Raw genomic sequence first — 19,753 nt, forward strand, 5'->3', positions numbered from 1 at the left:
ATACATGTAATTTTTGTACACTTCCCCTGGGACAGTATTTTATCGATTGAATAAACCTACCCATCTATTCAGGCATTTATCCACTTCCAAAACTAACTTAAAAATGACCTCTTTGAACTTTTCCTATCACTGCTAGCTTATTGGTTATACACTGGTCATATACGCAGTATGTAGAACTTAGAAGCCTTCCCACAGTCAGTTCCAAATCATTCACATTTGAGGGATAGGCCAGGGAGGATCCCAAATGACATCCTCAGGTTGGCTGGCTAGTTTGTATGGTCCACTATAAATCTGGAGATTCTGAGCCAGAAGACAAGGATTTCCTCGTTAGGCCTTGGGGCATCTCATGCCTGAGGCATCTCATGATGCTCTTTATTGGTCCTAACTGGATGACTGTTTTAAAGATCAGTATTAATACATTCTATGATTCCTCAGGGTGAGGTAAATTCCCACAAAGTGAGACCTTTAAGAATGACAGAGAAGGGAACAGCTGGGAATAGATGTGATGTAGGGCCAAATACTGAGGTCTTTATTTAGTTTTTACTAAAAAATTATTCATTTCAATTTATTTTGAAGTCAGTGTGAGTTTGCTTGAATAATGATTAAGAAAAAAACTGAGTGAAGACCTCAGGATGTGTTGATTCAAAGACTACTGAAGTCAAAGCCTACTGAAGCAATTAATGATCTGGAGGATGGCATGGACTGCACCCTCAGCAAGTTTGGAGATGACACTAAAATGGGCAGAGTGGTAGATACACTGGAGAGTAGGGATAGGATACAGGGACCTAGACAAATTAGAGGATTGGGCCAAAAGAAATCTGATGAGGTTCAACAAGGACAAGTGCAGAGTCCTGCACTTAGGACGGAAGAATCCCATGCACTGCTACAGACTAGGGACCGAGTGGCTAGGCAGCAGTTCTGCAGAAAAGGACCTAGGGGTTATAGTGGATGAGAAGCTGGATATGAGTCAACAGTGTGCCCTTGTTGCCCAGAAGGCTATGGCATTTGGGGCTGTATAAGTAGGGACATTGCCAGTGATTTCCCTACATCCCCCTGAATTTCCCCAACCCCCCCCGTTTTGTGAACTAGTTACATGTCAAACCTGGTGGCTGAACTTTGAGACTTTGTCCTCACCCACAACTATTTTGCATTTGGGGACAATATATACCTTCAAGTCAGCCGCACTGATATGGGTACCCGCATGGCCCCACAGTATGTCAACATTATTATGGCTGACTTTAGAACAATGCTTCCTTAGCTCTCATCCCCTAATGCCCCTACTCTACTTGCACTACATGGATGACACCTTCATCATCTGGACCCATGGAAAAGAAGCTTTTGAGGAATTCCACCACGATTTCAACAATTTCCATCCCACCATCAACCTCAGCCTAGACCAATCCAGACAAGTGGCCTACTTCCTTGACACTACTGTGCTAATAAGCGATGGTCACATAAACACCACCCTATATCGGAAACCTTCTGACTGCAATACTTACCTTCATGCCTCCAGCTTCCATCCAGGACACACCATACGACACACCATTGTTTACAGCCACTTCCATCCAGGACACACCATTGTTTACAGCCAAGCTCTAAGACACAATCGCATTTGCTCCAATCCTCAGACAGAGACAAACACCTACAAGACCTCTATCAACCAATATCCACCTGCTGAAGTGAAAAAACAGATTGAAAGAGCCAGAAGAGTACCAGAAGTCATCTACTACAAGACAGGCCCAACATAGAAAATAACAGAATGCCACCAGCCATTACCTTCAGCTCCCAACTAAAACCTCTCCAGTGCATCATCAAAGATCTACAACCTATCCTGAAACCTGATCCCTCACTTTCACAGATCTTGGGAGACAGACCGGTCCTCATTTATGGACAGCCCCCCAACCTGAAGCAAATACCAGCAACCACACACCACAGAACAAAAACACTAACCCAGGAATCTATCCTTGCAACAAAGCCCGATGCCAACTCTGTCCACATATCTATTCAAGTGACACCATCATAGGACCTAATCACATCAGCCACACCATCAAGGACTTGTTCACCTGCACATCATGCCATCATGTGCCAGCAATGCCCTTCTGCTATGTACATGGGCCAAACCGGACAGTCTCTACGCGAAAGAATAAATGGACACAAATCTGACATCAGGAAACATAATATTCAAAAACCAGTAGGAAAACACTTCAACCTCTCTGGCCATTCAGTAACAAATTTAAAGGTTGCAATTTTGCAACAGAAAAACTTCATAAACAAACTCCAACGAGAAACTGCTGAACTTGAATTAATATGCCAACTAGATACAATCAATTTAGGCTTAAATAGAGACTAGGAATGGCTGAGCCATTACACACATTGAATCTATTTCCCCATTTAAGTATCCTCACACCTTCTTGTCAAACTGTCTTAAATGGGCTATCTTGATTATCACTACAATTTTTTTCTCCTGCTGACAATAGCTCATCTTAATTAATTAGCCTCTTAGAGTTGGTTGGTCTACACATCCAATGAAGTGGGCTGTAGCCCACGAAAGCTTATGCTCAAATAAATTTGTTAGTCTCTAAGGTGCCAGAAGTACTCCTGCAGATACAGACTAACACGGCTGCTACTCTGAAACATGCCAATTTAGTGACTTTTTGGAAATTTGAATTGAAATTGAAACATTATTACACACTTTAAAAGCATATACAGTGTATGATAAAATACGTGTATCTGAAAAAGTATAATAGATTTGAAAAGTAGGAATACAGACTAGCTTCCTTATACAGCTGTTGTTTTTTATGACAATGTCAGTGCATTCATTTTGGTGACGTTGGCCAACCTAATCATTTCAAATGATGATTTGTAAGAAAAGTCTAAATGAGCTCTCCCTGACAGCTAGTGATGACCTGGGGGCTGGTTGTATTTTTATTCATACCTAATCTACCTAAGTATCCAGCAAACAGAGCTGTGTTGCCCAAGTGATAGATTTTGGCTTGGGTTGGGTTACAAATCACTTCAATGCTGTGGGAGTGGGGGAATAAAATGTTGTTCTTATTGTATGAGTAAAGGGCAGTAGAACTGTACTTAGCCTGTGCTGATTGAGGGCATCGAGAGAGAGTGGGGGCCTGTCCCTCTCCACTGTTTAAAGACAGAGCTGATTAGTATTTTGTTCTGTTAAGTGACCGCTGCAGCTGAAATCACCAATAATCAGGTCTAAGTGCTTAGTCCTGCTGTGGGGACAGTGTTCCTGTGGGTACAGTGTTTTTGTGTAAGAGACAGCCCAGACTGCACTAGCAGTGAAGTTCCTCCACTGAGAGCTCAGCTGAAATCACTGAGAGCTGGGTGGAAACTCAAGAGACCAAAGCGCAGAGGTCACAGTGGCAGGTGGCAGCAGAAGATGACAGCGCAGGGCCATTGGCAGCAGAATGGTGGAGTTAACGGTGGCACAACAAACAGCAGTGGCATGAGCAAACAGTGAGCAGCTCGAGGAAGTAGCAAGGTTCCCTCTTTTCCCCCACCTGGGAGGTGTACTCACATGAAAGCACCTCTGAACTCCGAGTCTCCACTGACCAAGGACAACAGTGGTGAGTGGGGTGTGGTGGTGGGAAAAGTGAGGGGCATGTTAAATAAACATTTGTTTGTTGGACTATATTTTAGTGTATTTGCTCTAGAATGCTAGATTTGTGACTGGGAATGGAAACTTATATAAATATGATTCCGAGTAGGGCAAGATTTTTAAAATGCATTATTTGCCAAGGTTGTTATCTCACATCATTGCTATCTTGAGAGGTCATTATGTTGGGGAGTTTCTGTACTAAACATTTTTATTATAATTAATTTTTACATAAGAATGGTCATACTGGGTCAGACCAATGGTCCATATAGCCCAGTATTCTGTCTTCCAACATTGGTCAAGGCCAGGTGCTTCAGAGGGAATGAACAGAACAGGTAATCATCAAGTGATCCATCCTCTCTTGCCCATTCCCAGCTTCTGGCAAACAGGCTACGGACACTCAGAGCACGGTGTTGCATTCCTCCCCATCCTGGCTAATAGCCACTGATGGACCTATTCTCCACAAATTTATCTAGTTCTTTTTTTAATCCTGTTATAGTTTTGGTCTTCACAGCATCCCCTGGCAAAGAGTTCCACGGGTTGACTTTATGTCGTGTGAAGAAGTACTTCCTTTTGTTTTTTTTAAACCTGCTGCCTATTAATTTCATTGGGTGACTGCTAGTTCTTGTGTTATGTGAAGGATTAAATAACATATCCTTATTCACTTTCTTCACATCAGTCAAGATTTTATAGACCTCTATCATATCCCCCCTCAGTCATCTCTTTTCTAAGCTGAAAATTCCCAGTCATTATAATTTCTCCTCCTGTTTCATACCCTTAATCATTTTAGCTGCCCATCTCTGTACCTTTTACATTTGCAATATATCTTTCTGAGATGGGGTGACCAGATCTGCACACAGTATTCAAAGTGTACACAAACCATGGATTTATATAGAGGCAATATGATGTTTTCTGTTTTATTATCTATCCCTTTCTTAATGATTCCAAACATTCTGTTTGCTATTTGGACTGCCACTGCACATTGAGTGGATGTTTTCAGAGAACTATCCACAATGACTCCAAGATCTCTTTCTTGAGTGTTAACAGCTAATTCAGACTCCTTCATTTTGTATGTATAGTTGAGATTGTTTTCCAATGTGCATTACTTTGCATTTATCAACATTGAATTTCATCTGCCATTTTGTTGCCCAGTCACCCAGTTTTGTGAGATCCCTTTGTAACTCTTCACAGTCTGCCTGGGTCTTAACTATCTTGAATAGTTTTGTATCATCTGCAAATGTTGCCACCTCACTGTTTACCCATTTTTCCAGATCATTTATGAGTATGTTGAACAGTAATGGTTCCAGTACCAACCCCTCAGGGATACTACTATTTATCTCTCTCCATTCTGAAAACTGATAATTTATTCCACCCTTTGTTTCCCATCTTTTAACCAGTTACTGATCCATGAGAGGACTTCCTTCTTATCCTATGATGGTTTATTTTTCAAAAGTCAATTTAAATTAAATACATTTTTTTAAACTATATATTTTTTAGAAATCTAGATCTGTTATGTGTTTTGGTGTAACCTGCATTATCCTTATGTTAAATTTGCATTATCCTAACAAAACATTTACTTTATTCATATCTCTTTTATATATCTCATCAGCCCTGACACCGCCCCCCCATAACTTCAAAAAAAAAACCCAATTTCAATTCCTGGTGAAACCACTGTTGCCAGCAGATCAAGGGACATGATAATTCCCCTCTATTCGGCATTGGTAAGGCCTCATCTGGAGTACTATGTCCAGTTTTGGGCCCCACACTACAAGAAGGATGTGGAAAAATTGGAAAGAGTCCGGTGGAGGGCAACAAAAATGATTAGGGGGCTGGAGCACATGACTTATGAGGAGAGGCTGAGGGAACTGGGGTTGTTTAGTCTGCAGAAGAGAAGAATGAGGGGGGTTTAATAGCTACTTTCAATTACCTGAAAGGGGGTTCCAAAGAGGATGGATCTAGACTATTCTCAATGGTACCAGATGACAGAATAACGAGTAATGGTCTCAAGTTGCAGTGGGGGAGGTTTAGGTTGGATATTAGGAAAATCTTTTTCACTAGGAGGGTGGTGAAGCACTGGAATGGGTTACCTAGGGAGGTGGCGGAATCTCCTTCCTTAGAGGTTTTTAAGATCAGACTTGACAAAGCCCTGGCTGGGGTGATTTAGTTGGGGATTTGGTCCTGCTTTGAGCAGGGGGTTGGACTAGATGACCTCCTGAGGTCTCTTCCAACCCTGATATTCTACGATTCTATGAAAGGGAGTTTTTCTATTTACTTTATTGGGCTTTAGATCAGGCACTGGATTAGTACACTAAGTTGCTTGAATGATCTCTCTATACTGTATTTCATTAATCTTACAAATTCAGGCATATATCACATAAAATGTAAATAAATATCTGCCAAGACAAACCAGGTAAACCAAATACTTTTAATTTCTAATCACAAATATTTTGAATAGCTTTATAATATTTTTGAAGCCTCAATATGCCAATCCTTGAAAGTGTTAAGTTAAAGTTTCAAATTAGTATTTGAAATGATTGTCCCTTTTATATATAACCTCATTGACCTTCAAAGTTATTGTATATTTATTCACATTTAACATTTTGCAAAGCATTAATCAAAACTTTTGACAGTTATTAATTTTCCAATAATTACTTTAAAGAATTTAAACAGTCACTAGTCAAATATATTATATGTCATGACTTACCTGAACCAAATTCCATCCTTTTAGGGATTCAGCAATGATAGAAGTGACTGTTGCACATACTCCACCAAAAACCATCAGATGATTAGGTCCATATTTTATTGCATCATAGAAGGCTTTAAGTCCTTTTGCATTGTCACACTGCAAAAAAAAAAAGAATTTTTTCTTAACTAGAAATCGCTGACAATATGGACCATTACAGATAACAATGACTCAGCAACAAACTACTGAACAGACAAAACATTCAGACATTGAATTGACTGGGTTTGATTTCTTAGTGCCCAAACTCGCAAAGTGCTGTGCACCAGAGCTTTGGATTTCCTGAACACAAGGACTCTCAATGTGCCCAGCCTCTGTACTGGAGGCAAAGCTTATAGAAAAGGTTTCTTTCATCATTTAACTCCTTTGTGCCCACACTGCCAGAATTTTGATAGCTAAAATGTTAGCCATTAATGTCTGTGATGGAGAACGAAGCAGCAGTGACAAAGAACAAGTACTGATGATTCAAAATTTTAATAGAATCATTTTGCTACTCAGCTAGATTTTCTCTGGTAGAGTATGTTAATTCTTGACATGACAGATTTGTCAAAGAATATATTTTATGCACTGGCATCTGTTGTGAAAGTTAAATCCATGTCAAAGCATGCAAATAACATTATTTTGTATTAAAAAAATGTAAAACCTCTATATTTTATGTGTATACATATATACAATATAATAAAACAATACTTTTAAGTAACAAGGACACAAATTGGTCAAAACATCAAGAAAGTGTCATTTTAAAATCCTATGACTATAAACAATTGGATTACTTCCTTGTTTTAAATTATAAAGAGCTCTACTGTAGTTTGCGAGTAAGCTCAAAAAATGAAGCCTGAAGAACAATTCCAGTCAAAGTTGCAAGGGATGTAACTCTCAGGCTTATGCTGGAACAGCCTCAACTTCTTTATAATATCTCATATAGTAGCAGTTTGATACTTCATGTTGTAGAAGAATGTTAGTAGAACATATGCCTGAAATCAATAATTCTGACTTCCAGATGTTAATAAGAGCAGATACAGATCAGATATCTGTCAGGCTATATGGTGGCTAATGGGACCAGCAGATTCTTTTTTCTAGTTCTCCCCTTTTTATCCTAGGAAGTCCTCTTTAAATATAATCCTTATAAAACCATGGTACAAGAGCCTCCAATATTTAATTATAACTATTCATTTGTTCACATGTATTCATAAATTGTTGATATAACATTTACTATCATCCTATTTTGAATAGAGTATTAATTGTGTTGCACTTTGTTAAAAGAACACAGATTTCTACTAAGACATTTGCAAGCATATATTAATCTTTTTACAGATTTCATACTTTAAAAGAAAAATATTGTTCTATTTCCATTTGGGACAGAATTATTCTTCTTACTCTTATCAAAGGATACAGTTTTGCACTTAATGCATTTTTATTGCATGATACAGTACAAATGGATTCTTCTTTCTCCCTATTATGTCAGATGTTTTCCATAAAACTCGTTCAGCTTGGCAAAGACTTATCAATTTGATGGACTGCTGATAAACTCAAACAATGAAGGAATTAACGATGCGATTACTGGATTGAGGAATGTCCCCAAATTGAAGTAGCAGTTTATCTTGAGCAGAACTTCAATGACACTTTACAACTAGGTCAAGTTCTAAAACATTTCAACATACTGTACTCTTGGCTTGAAAGATTTATACCTCACCAGTCCAGGTTGTAGGTCCAGTTATCTATTTCCCATTATACCAACTTCAGGTTATTTGATGCAACTGCTGATGTGTGTGTGGATATTTAGTGGTATTTGTATTTCACAGAATAATGGTATTTATGGAAAGTGCAAACCAAAATGTGGAAGAAGGAGAACGTCAATATTAAAGAAATAGTTGGGACGTCTGGCCAATAAAATATAGTACATATAAAAGGAACAGAGGAACAAAAAACCCTTACTCCACAAATTTAAAATCTACAAGCATGTTTAAAAATGAAATCTTTAAAGTAACATGACTCATGCTGAAGTTCACCACTCAGGCCTGGTCTACACTACGCGTTTAAGCCGATTTTAGCAGCGTTAAACCAATTTAACGCTGCATTCGTCCACACAATGAGGCCCTTTATATCGCTATAAAAGGCTCTTTAAACTGGTTTCTGTACTCCTCCCTGATGAGAGGAGTAGCGCTGAAATCGGTATTACCATATCGGATTAGGGTTAGTGTGGCCGCAAATCGACGGTATTGGCCTCTGGGCGGTATCCCACAGTGCACCATTGTGACCGCTCTGGACAGCAATCCGAACTCAGATGCACTGGCCAGGTAGACAGGAAAAGCCCCGCGAGCTTTTGAATTTCATTTCCTGTTTGCCCAGCGTGGATCGCTGATCAGCACGGGTGGCGATGCAGTCCCAAATCCAAAGAGAGCTCCAGCATGGACCATACGGGAGATACTGGATCTGATACTGGACAGAAATCTGTTCTATCACAGCTCTGTTACAGAAGACGAAATGAGAAAAAAATTAAAAAAATCTCCAGGCTAAGATACAGAGTCCACAGCACAGTGCTATGTGACAAGCGGAACAGAAAGCCAAAGAATCAAATGGACGCTTATGGAGGGAGGGAGGGGGTACTGAGGACTCCAGCTATCCCACAGTCCCCGCAGTCTCCGAAAAGCATTTGCATTCTTGGCTGAGCTCCCAATGCCTGTAGGGTCAAACACATTGTCCAGGGTGTTTCAGGGTATATGTTGTCAATTTACCACCCCTCCCCCCCCCCCGTGAAAGAAAAGGGAAAAAATTGTTTCTTGAATTTTTTATATGTCACCCTATGTCTACTGCATGCTGCTGGTAGATGCGGTGCTGCGGCACTGAATAGCTGCATCCTCTCCCTCCCCTCCCCGGTGGCAGACGATACCATACAAAAGGACTGACAGCTGTCCTCATCATCCTGTGAGTGCTCCTGGCTGGCCTCAGATGAGGTCAGCTGGGGGCGCCTGGGTAAAAATAGGAATGACTCCCGGTCATTTCCGGTAGATGGTACAGAACGGCTGGTAACCGTCCTCATCATAGCAACCGGGGGCTGAGTTCCATCAGCCCCGCCCCTTTCATGTCTAAAGAAAAGATTCTGTACTGCCTGGACTATCATAGCAGCAGGATGCTGGGCTCCTCTCCCCCCCCTCCAGCGTTTAATGTCCTGCCTGGACTATCATAGCAGCTGGAGGCTGCCTCCCCCTCATTTTGTCTCACTAAAAACTCAGTGTTTCTTATTCCTGCACTCTTTATTACTTCATCACACAAATGGGGGGACACTGCAACAGTGGCCCAGGAAGGTTGGGGGAGGAGGGAAGCAACGGGTGGGGTTGTTGCAGGGGCACTCCCTAGAATGGCATGCAGCTAATAATTTCTGTGGGATCTGACATGGAGTGGCTGTGCTTTCTGGTTCTCTGATACACTGGTTCTCTAGTACATTTGCTCCATATTCTAGGCAGGACTGACTCTATTTTTAGATAAACCATAAAGGAGGGATTGACTTGGGGAGTCATTCCCATTTTTATCTTTGCGCCCCCGGCCGACCTCAGTGAAGGCCAGCCAAGAGCACCCATGACAGCAGCAGATGGTACAGAACGACTGATAATAGTCATCTCATCACCAATTTACAATGGCACAGCAGATGGTACAGAACGACTGGTAACCGTCTCTGCTACCTTGCAATGGCAAATGAATGCTGCTGTGTAGCACTGCAGTACCGCCTCTGTCAGCGGCATCCAGTACACATATGGTGACAGTGACAAAAGGCAAAACAGGCTGCATGGTGCCATGCTATGGCGTCTGCCAGGGCAAACCAGGGAAAAAGGGCGTGAAATGATTGTCTACCGTTGCTTTCACGGAGGAAGGAATGAGTGACGACATTTACCCAGAATCACCCGTGACACTGTTTTTGCACCATCATGCATTGGGATCTCAACCCAGAATTCCAATGGGTGGGGGAGTGTCATAACTTTAGTCCCAGATTTGGACCTTAGCGTCCAAAATATGGGGGTTAGCATGAAAACCTCCAAGCTTAGTTACCAGCTTGGACCTGGTACTTGCTGCCACCACCCAAAAAATTAGAATGTTTTGGGGCACTCTGGTCCCCCTGAAAAACCTTCCCTGGGGACCCCAAGACCCAAATCCCTTGAGTCTCACAACAAAGGGAAATAATCCTTTTTCCCTTCCCCCCTCCAGGTGCTCCTGGAGAGATACACAGGCACAAGCTCTGTGAATCCAAACAGAGTGACTCCCCCTCTCCGTTCCCAGTCCTGGAAACAAAAAGCACTTTCCTATTCCCCCAGAGGGAATGCAAAATCAGGCTAGCAAATCCAACACACACACAGATCTCCCCTGATTTCTTCCTCCCACCAATTCCCTGGTGAGTACAGACTCAATTTCCCTGAAGTAAAGAAAAACTCCAACAGGTCTTAAAAGAAAGCTTTATATAAAAAGAAAGAAAAAATACATACAAATGGTCTCTCTGTATTAAGGTGACAAAATACAGGGTCGATTGCTTAAAAGAATATTGAATAAACAGCCTTATTCAAAAAGAATACAAATCAAAGCACTCCAGCACTTATATTCATGCAAATACCAAAGAAAAGAAACCATATAACTTACTATCTGATCTCTTTGTCCTTACACTTAGAAACAGAAGACTAGAAAGTAGAAACTACTTCTCCAAAGCTCAGAGAAAGCAGGCAGAGAGACAACAAAGACTCAGACACAAAATTCCCTCCACCCAAAGTTGAAAAAATCCGGTTTCCTGATTGGTCCTCTGGTCAGGTGCTTCAGGTGAAAGAGACATTAACCCTTAGCTATCTGTTTATGACAGGGAGACTGCGGGAACTATGGGATAGCTGCGGGATAGCTACCCAGAGTGCAACGCTCCAGAAATCTACACTAGCCTCGGTACATGGACGCACACCACCGAATTATTGTGCTTTGTGTGGCCAGGTACACTCGACTTTATACAATCTGTTTTACAAAACCGGTTACATCTTATTTCTCATCCTTTTCCTAAATATTGACTATCTGAGCCTGATCCTGCTAATGAATCTGCCTGCATGGAGCCTCAGTAAAATGGATGGGACTCCGCTTGGATTTGATGGTCCAAGTAGGGAGATCCTTTAGAAGGTTTGGGAGTTTAAATTGTAAGTTGTTTTATTTATTTTATCCTTTTATATTTAAAAATAAAAATAAACCTACCCAAAAGATCTAGGCACCCTGACAATTCAATTATCAATACAATACTTCCAGCAGCATTAAAAAACAAACATTAACAGAGGATTAACTTTACTTGGGCAGTTAGCCAACAAACAACAAAAGGCTCCATCTCATCCAACCCTCTACCAGAACCCTGTCAAATGGATGGCTCTTTCAGAATTTCTAGAGGTTCCCAAATATGGGCTATTTTGGATCAAGACAGTGGTGGCACTGGTTAGTCCTGGAACGCCCATGTGGACTCCCAGCAGCTCCATATCTGAAAGGGGATTTAGTTTGAGCATTTCCAGTGTCCATAGCTGAGACAATATGTCACAGGAAGAGAAGTGTACTCTCCCAGTAGGCACTTCCCAGATTATTTAATGCTTTCCAGGTCATAACCAGTTACTTAAACTCCATTTGGAGACCGATATGCACCCAGTGCAGATCCCAGAGTACTAATGGTACATACACCCAGCAAGATGCCCCACTCAATAAGTGAATTGCTGCTTCCTGCACCATTTCAGTTGCCCTGATTATTATAAGTGGTCCAATGTAGAGCACATTCCAATAATCTAATCATGAGCTGACAAGAGTTTGGATACTAGTAGCAAGACCCACATATAGCATAGGAGGCTGCAAACTCCTGGCTAGATACAGACAGCAGAAAACTAACTAGTTTACTTCTGTATTATGATCATCCAGCAACAGCTGGAGGGACAGAATAACATCTAACTTACAAATCCCAATGACAGAAGAACTTACTCAATTAAAGGAACTGATGTTATTTCTTCTATCTCCTCTAGTTACCTCACCCAACTACTCATCACCATCTCAGTATTGCTGGTTTGAGCTTGAGCTAGCTCCACACCACAACTAGATGCTGACTGAGGCATTGAATGAGACTATGCCCCGGTCTACACTAAGAGGTTAGGTCGAATTTAGCAGCATTAGATTGATTTAACCCTGCACCCATGCACACAACAAAGCCATTTTTGTTGACTTAAAGGGCTCTTAAAATTGATTTCTGTACTCCTCCCTGATAAGAGGATTAGCACTGAAATTGACCCTGCTGGGTCAAATTTGGGGTAGCGTGGATGCAGTTTGATGGTATTGGCCTTCAGAAGCTTTCCAGAGTGCTCCGTTGTGACCGCTCTGGACAGCAGTCTCAACTCAGATGCACTGGCCACGTAGACAAGAAAAGCCCTGTGAACTTTTGAATTTCATTTCCTGTTTGGCCACCATGGCAAGCTAATTAGTACAGGTGACCATGCAGAGCTCATCAGCAGAGGTAACCATGGAGTCCCAGAATCATAAAAGAGCTCCAGCATGGACCAAATGGGAGGTACTAGATCTGACTGCTGTATGGGGAGATGAATCCGTGCTATCAGAACTCTGTTCTAAAAGATGAAATGCCAAAACATTTGAAAAAATCTCCAAGGGCATCAAGAACAGAGGCTATAACAAGGACCCGCAGCAGTGTCACATGAAACTTAAGGAGCTGAGGCAAGCCTACCAAAAAAACAGAGAGGCAAACGGCCGCTTCAGGTCAGAGCCCCAGACATGCCACTTCTATGATGAGCTGCATGCCATTCTACGGGATTCCCCTACAACTACCTCAGCCCTGTCCATGGACTCCATCAATGGATTTTCACACAACAGGGATGATGAGGAGGAGGTTGAAGATAGCGCACAGCCAGCAAGCAGAGAAACCATTTTCCCCAACAGCCAGGAACTGTTTATCACCCAAGAGCCAGTACCCTCCCAATCCATGGAAGGCGGGCTCCCGGTGGGCACCTAGAAGGTGAGTGTACCTTTGTAAATATTGCAAAAAGTCCTATGGCACCTTATAGACTAATAGACGTATTGGAGCATGAGCTTTCGTGGGTGAATACCCACTTTGTCGGCTGCATTCCCTTGCTCATGCTCCAATACGTCTGTTAGTCTATAAGCTGCCACAGGACTCTCTTCTGCTTTTACAGATCCAGACTAACATGGCTACCCCTCTGATACTTTGTAAATATTGTACATGGTTTAAAAGCAAGCATGTTTAATTATTAATTTGCCCTGAAGACTTAGGATGCATTCACGGCCAGTACAGCTACTGCAAAAGTCTGTTAACATATATGGGGATGGAGCGTAAATCCTCTAGGGACATCTCAATGAAGCTCTCCTGGATGTACTCCCAAAGCCTTTGCAAAAGATTTCTGGGGAGGGCAGCCTTATTCCATCCTCCATTACCACGCCAAGCCAGTAGCACATAGTCTGGAATCATTGCACAACAAAGCATGGCAGCTTATGGTCCCGGTGTTTGCTGGCATTTAAGCAACATCCATTCTTTATCTCTCTGTGTTATCCTCAGGAGAGTGATATCATTCATGGTCATCTAGTTGAAATAGGGGAATTTTATTAAGGGGACATTCAGAGGTGGCTGTTTCTGCTGGGCTGTTTGCCTGTGGCTGAACAGAAATCATCCCCGCTGTGCGCCACGCAGTGGTGAGAGGGGTGATGAAATCATCCCAGAGAATAGGGTGTGTGTGTGGCGGGGGTTAGCTGGGTTTGTGCTGCATGTTAACCCAAAAATCACAGCCCCTCCTTTTAAATGGCCCACCCAACGGCTGCTTGGTATGGGACATTAGGGTGCTGCTGTTTGAAACCATTCCCACATGTTATGAAGGTTAAAGAAGCCAAAAGACTGTGGCTTACCATGTCTGCCTGCAAGCCGAATTCTATTGCTCACCGACCCTCTGTGTGTGATCTCTCATACCTAACCGGCAGACCCTCAATATAAGAGGCAAAATGTGATCTTGAAAAGAAAGCACATATGCTATGTAATGTTAACAGCTTGGTTCACCATGAAAGTGTCTAACCATTGTTCTCTAAAATGTGTCTTTTTAAATACTACTCTCCCTTTTTTTCATCCCGCAGTTGCAAATGTTTCAGTGCTCCCTGTATCATCTCCATCCCAGAGGCTAGCAAAGATTAGAAGGCGAAAAAAACACACTTGCAATGAAATGTTCTCTGAGCTCATGCAGTCCTCCCACACTGAAAGAGCCCAGCAGAATGCGTGGAGGCAGACACTGTCAAAGTGCAGGAAAGCACAAAATGAATGTGAGGACAGGTGGCGAGAGCAAGAAGAAAGGTGGCAGGATCAAGATGATAGGTGGTGTCAGCGTGATGAAAGGAACCAGGAAGCAATGCTCAGGCTACTGGAGGATCAAACTGATATTCTCCGGCATATTGCTGAGGTGCAGGACAGGCAGCAGGAGCACAGACCACCGCTGCAGCCCCTGTGTAAACAACCACCCTCCTCCCCAAGTTCCATAGCCTCCTCACCCAAACGCACAAGCACACAGTGGAGGGCCTCTGGGCACCCAACCACTCCACCCCCAAGGACTGCCCAAGCAACAGAAAGCTGGCATTCACTAAATAAGTTTTGAAGTGCAGCATAGCCTTGTCCTTCCCTCTTCCTCTCCTCCATCACCCTATCCAGTGCTTCCATCCTCCCCCCAACCCGCCCAGGCTACTTTGGCAGTTATCCTCCCATTTATGTGACGAATTAATAAAGAATGCATGTATTTGAAACAGCAATGACTTTACTGCCTCTGCAAGCAGTGATCAAAGGGGGGAGGGGAGGGCATTTGGCTTACAGGGAAGTAGAGTGAAGCAAGGGGGCGGGTTTTCATCAAGGAGAAACAAACAGAACTTTCACACCATAGCCTGGCCAGTCATGGTTTTCAAAGCTTCTCTGATGCCCTGCTGCACTCTTCTAACTGCCCTGGTGTCTGGCTGCGCATAATCAGTGGCCAGGTGATTTGCCTCAACCTCCCACCCCGCCATAAACGTCTCCTCCTTACACTCACACAGCACACAGCACGCAGTAATAATGATGGGAATATTGGTTTCGCTGAGGTCTAACCGAGTCAGTAAACTGCACCAGTGCACTTTTAAATGTCCAAAGGCACATTCTATCACCATTCTGCACTTGCTCAGCCCATAGTTGAACAGCTCCTGACTACTGTCCAGGGTGCCTCTGTATGGCTTCATGAATCATGGCATTAAGGGGCAGGTTGATGTTGGTAAAATGTCCCTTGTGATCCACCAGTGCTTGCAGCACTATTGAAAAGTACCCCTTTCAGTTTATGTACTAGCTGCCTTGGTGGCCCGGTGCCAAGATAGGGATATGCATTCCGTCTATCGCCTCACCACAGTTAGGGAATCCCATTACAGCAAAGCCATCCATTATGACTTGCACATTTCCCAGAGTTACTACCCTTGATAGCAGCAGTTCAGTGATCGCATTTGCTACTTGGATCACAACAGCCCCCACAGTAGATTTGCCCACTCCAAATTGATTCCTGACTGACCGGTAGCTGTCTGGTATTGCAAGCTTCCAGAGGGCTATTGCCACTTGCTTGTGAACTATGAGGGCTGCTCTCATCCTAGTATTCTTATGCTTCAGGGCAGGGGAAAGCAAGTCACAAAGTTCCATGCAAGTGCCCTTATGCATGTGAAAGTTTCCCAGCCACTGGGAATCATCCCTGATCTGCAACACTATGCAGTCCCACCAGTCTGTGCTTGTTTCCCAGGCCCAGAATCGGTGTTCCTTGGCATGAGCCTGCCCCATTGTCACCAGGATGGCCACATTGCCAGGGCCCGTGCTTTGAGAGAAGTCTGTGTCCATGTTCGACAGGAAGTACGCTAAGTGCTGCATTAGGGGGGCTGTGTTGGTGAGTATCTTAGTGTTTGTTGTGGGGACAGTTTGTCAGTTTGATTGTGTGCTTGATTGTTTGTTTGAAAGTGTGAATTGGGAGTGCTTTGTTCCAGGTGGGCCTTGAGTAGGCCTGACTGTTGTAAAAAGGCAGTCAGCAGCGAACCAGTTGAGCAGCGAACAGCAGAGGCTAACAGAGGGAGTTTGCCTGGGGAGAGCCTACTGAGGCTTTCATCTTGCGGGCTTCTGTGAGTTGCTGCAACAGCTGAGGAAGCTCTTAGAAGGAAGAAATTATGGAAGGTGAGCGTTCAGCTGTTGTAACGTGCATGTTTGTCTTTCTTCCACAGGACAGAAGCAACTTTGTCTATACAAAGTCAAACTGCTCTCCATACTGGAAGAGAAGGTTCGAGGTCTGGAGCAACAAGTATCGACCCTGCGTTGCATAAGAGAAAATGAAGATTTCCTGGACAGATATCAGGATATGCTTCTACAGGCACAACAATCTGAAGAATCGGAGCAGGCTGCACAGAGGCAACAGATGGATGGTGAAGAAATTTGGCAGCATGTGACCTCCAGAAGAAGAAAGAGGAGTGTCCATGTACCAGCAATGGAGATACAGGTGAGCAACCATTTTCATGTTCTCTCCACAGGTACTAATGCGGAGAGTAGAGTAGATAATACATCTGAGGGAAGGGAGCAGAAGAAGAATCCACCGATTGGAAGGCATGCGATGCACTGTCCTAGGGATGGGGGTTCCACGACCACTGCTCCCAAGAGAAGGAGGTGGGTGGTGGTGGTTGGGGACTCCCTCCTCAGGGGGACTGAGTCATCTATCTGCCACCCTGACCGAGAAAACCGAGAGGTCTGCTGCTTGCCAGGAGGTAGGATTCATGAAGTGACGGAGAGACTGCCAAGACTCATCAAGCTCTCGTATCGCTACCCCTTCCTGCTTCTCCACGTGGGCACCAATGATACTGCCAAGAATGACCTTGAGCGGATCACTGCAGACTACGTGGCTCTGGGAAGAAAGATAAAGGAGTTTGAGGTGCAAGTGGTGTTCTTGTCCATCCTCCCTGTGCAGGGAAAAGGCCTGGGTAGAGATCGTCGAATCGTGGAAGTCAGCGAATAGCTACTCATGTGATGTCGGAGAGAAGGCTTTGGATTCTTCAACCATAGGATGGTGTTCCAAAAAGGAGGAGTGCTAGGCAGAGACGGGCTCCACCTAACGAAGAGAGGGAAGAGCATCTTCACAAGCTGGCTGGCTAACCTAGTGAGGAGGGCTTTAAACTAGGTTCACTGGGAGAAGGAGACCCAAAGCCCTGAGGTAAGTGGGGAAATGGGATACCGGGAGGAAGCACGAGCAGGAGTATGCAAGAGGGGAGGACTCCTGTTTCATACTGAGAAATCAGGACAATCAGCAAGTTATCTTAAGTGCCAATACACAAATGCAAGAAGCCTGGGAAACAAGCAGGGAGAACTGGAAATCCTGGCACAGTCAAGGAACTATGATGTGATTGGAATAACGGAGACTTGGTGGGGTAACTCACATGACTGGAGTACTGTCATGGATGGATATAAACTGTTCAGGAAGAACAGGCTGGGCAGAAATGTGGGGGAGTTGCACTGTATGTAAGAGAGCAGTATGACTGCTCAGAGCTCCGGTATGAAACTGCAGAAAAACCCCAGAGTCTCTGGATTAAGTTTAGAAGTGTGAGCAACAAGGGTGATGCCGTGGTGGGAGTCTTCTATAGACCACCAGACCAGGGGGATGAGGTGGCCGAGGCTTTCTTCCGGCAACTAGCAGAAGTTACTAGATTGCAGGCCCTGGTTCTCATGGGAGACTTTAATCACCCTGATATCTGCTGGGAGAGCAATACAGCGGTGCACAGACAATCCAGGAAGCTTTTGGAAAGTGAAGGGGACAATTTCCTGGTGCAAGTGCTGCAGGAACTAACTAGGGGCAGAGCTGTTGTAGACCTGCTGCTCACAAACAGGGAAGAATTAGTAGGGGACGCAAAAGTGGATGGGAACCTGGGAGGCAGTGACCATGAGATGGTCGAGTTCAAAATCCTGACACAAGGAAGAAAGGAGAGCAGCAGAATGCAGACTCTGGACTTCAGAAAAGCAGACTTTGACCCCCTTAGGGAACTGATGGGCAGGATCCCCAGGGAGAATAACGCGAGGAGGAGAGGAGGAAAGGAGTCCAGGAGAGCTGGCTGTACTTTAAAGAATCCTTATTGAGGTTGCAGGAAAAAAAAATCCCAATGTGTAGAAAGAATAGTAAATACAGCAGGCGACCAGCTTGGCTTAATAGTGAAAACCTTGCTGATCTTAAATGCAAAAAAGAAGCTTATAAGAAGTGGAAGATTGGACAAATGACCAGGGAGGAGTATAAAAATATTGCTCAGGCATGCAGGAGTGAAATCAGAAAGGCCAAATCACACTTGGAGTTGCAGCTAGCAAGAGATGTTAACAAGAACAGTTTCTTCAGGTATGTTAGCAACAAGAAAGTCAAGGAAAGTGTGGGCCCCTTATTGGATGAGGGAGGCAACCTAGTGACAGAGGATATGGAAAAAGCTAATGTTCTCAATGCTTTTCTTGCCCCTGTCTTCATAAACAAGGTCAGCTCCCAGACTGCTGCACTGGCAGCACAGTATTGGGAGGAGATGATCAGCCTTCTGTGGAGAAAGAAGTGGTTTGGGACTCTTTAGAAAAACTGGACGAGCACAAGTCCATGGGGCCAGATGCGCTGCATCTGAGGGTGCTAAAGGAGTTGACGGCTGTCATTGCAGAGCCATTGGCCATTATCTTTGAAAACTCATGGCGATCAGGGGAGGTCCCGGATGACTGGAAAAAGGCTAATTTCGTGCCCATCTTTAAAAAGGGAAGAAGGAAGATTCAGGGAATTACAGGCCAGTCAGCCTCACCTCAGTCCCTGGAAAAATCATGGAGCAGGTCCTCAAGGAAGCAATTTTGAAGCACTTAGAGGAGAGGAAAGTGATCAGGAACAGTCAGCATGGATTCACCAAGGGCAAGTCATGCCTCACTAACCTAATTGCCTTCTATGACAAGATAACTGTCTCTGTGGATAAGGGGAAAGCAGTGGATGTGTTATTCCTTCACTTTAGCAAAGCTTTTGATACGGTCTCCCACAGTATTCTTACCGGCAAGTTAAAGAAGTATGGGCTGGATGACTGGACTATAAGGTGGATAGAGAGCTGGCTAGATCATCGGGCTGAACAGGTAATGATTAATGGCTCCATGTCTAGTTGGCAGCCAGTTTCAGGCAGAGTGCCCCAAGAGTCAGCTCTGGGACCGGTTTTGTTCAATATCTTCATTAATGATCTGAAAGATGGCGTGGACTGCACTCTCAGTAAGTTTGCAGATGACACTATACTGGGAGGAGTGGTAGATACGCTGGAGGGTAGGGATAGGATACAGAGGGACCTAGACAAATTAAAGCATTGGGCCAAAAGAAATG

At 43.7% G+C, this 19,753-nt stretch overlaps 1 protein-coding gene across 1 annotated transcript in view; it reads right to left on the minus strand.

Annotated features, from left to right (window-relative positions):
- Window positions 1–19,753, minus strand: part of GABBR2 (gamma-aminobutyric acid type B receptor subunit 2) — a 930,408-nt gene that overhangs the window by 721,985 nt on the left and 188,670 nt on the right. The window contains exon 2 of the mRNA XM_030551629.1: window positions 6,318–6,455. Coding sequence (XP_030407489.1) covers window positions 6,318–6,455 — 138 coding nt within the window. The remainder of the gene's footprint in view (window positions 1–6,317; window positions 6,456–19,753) is intronic.

The sequence above is a fragment of the Gopherus evgoodei genome, chromosome 2 (assembly GCF_007399415.2).
Source record: "Gopherus evgoodei ecotype Sinaloan lineage chromosome 2, rGopEvg1_v1.p, whole genome shotgun sequence".
In the NCBI taxonomy this organism is placed as follows: Eukaryota; Metazoa; Chordata; order Testudines; family Testudinidae; genus Gopherus; species Gopherus evgoodei.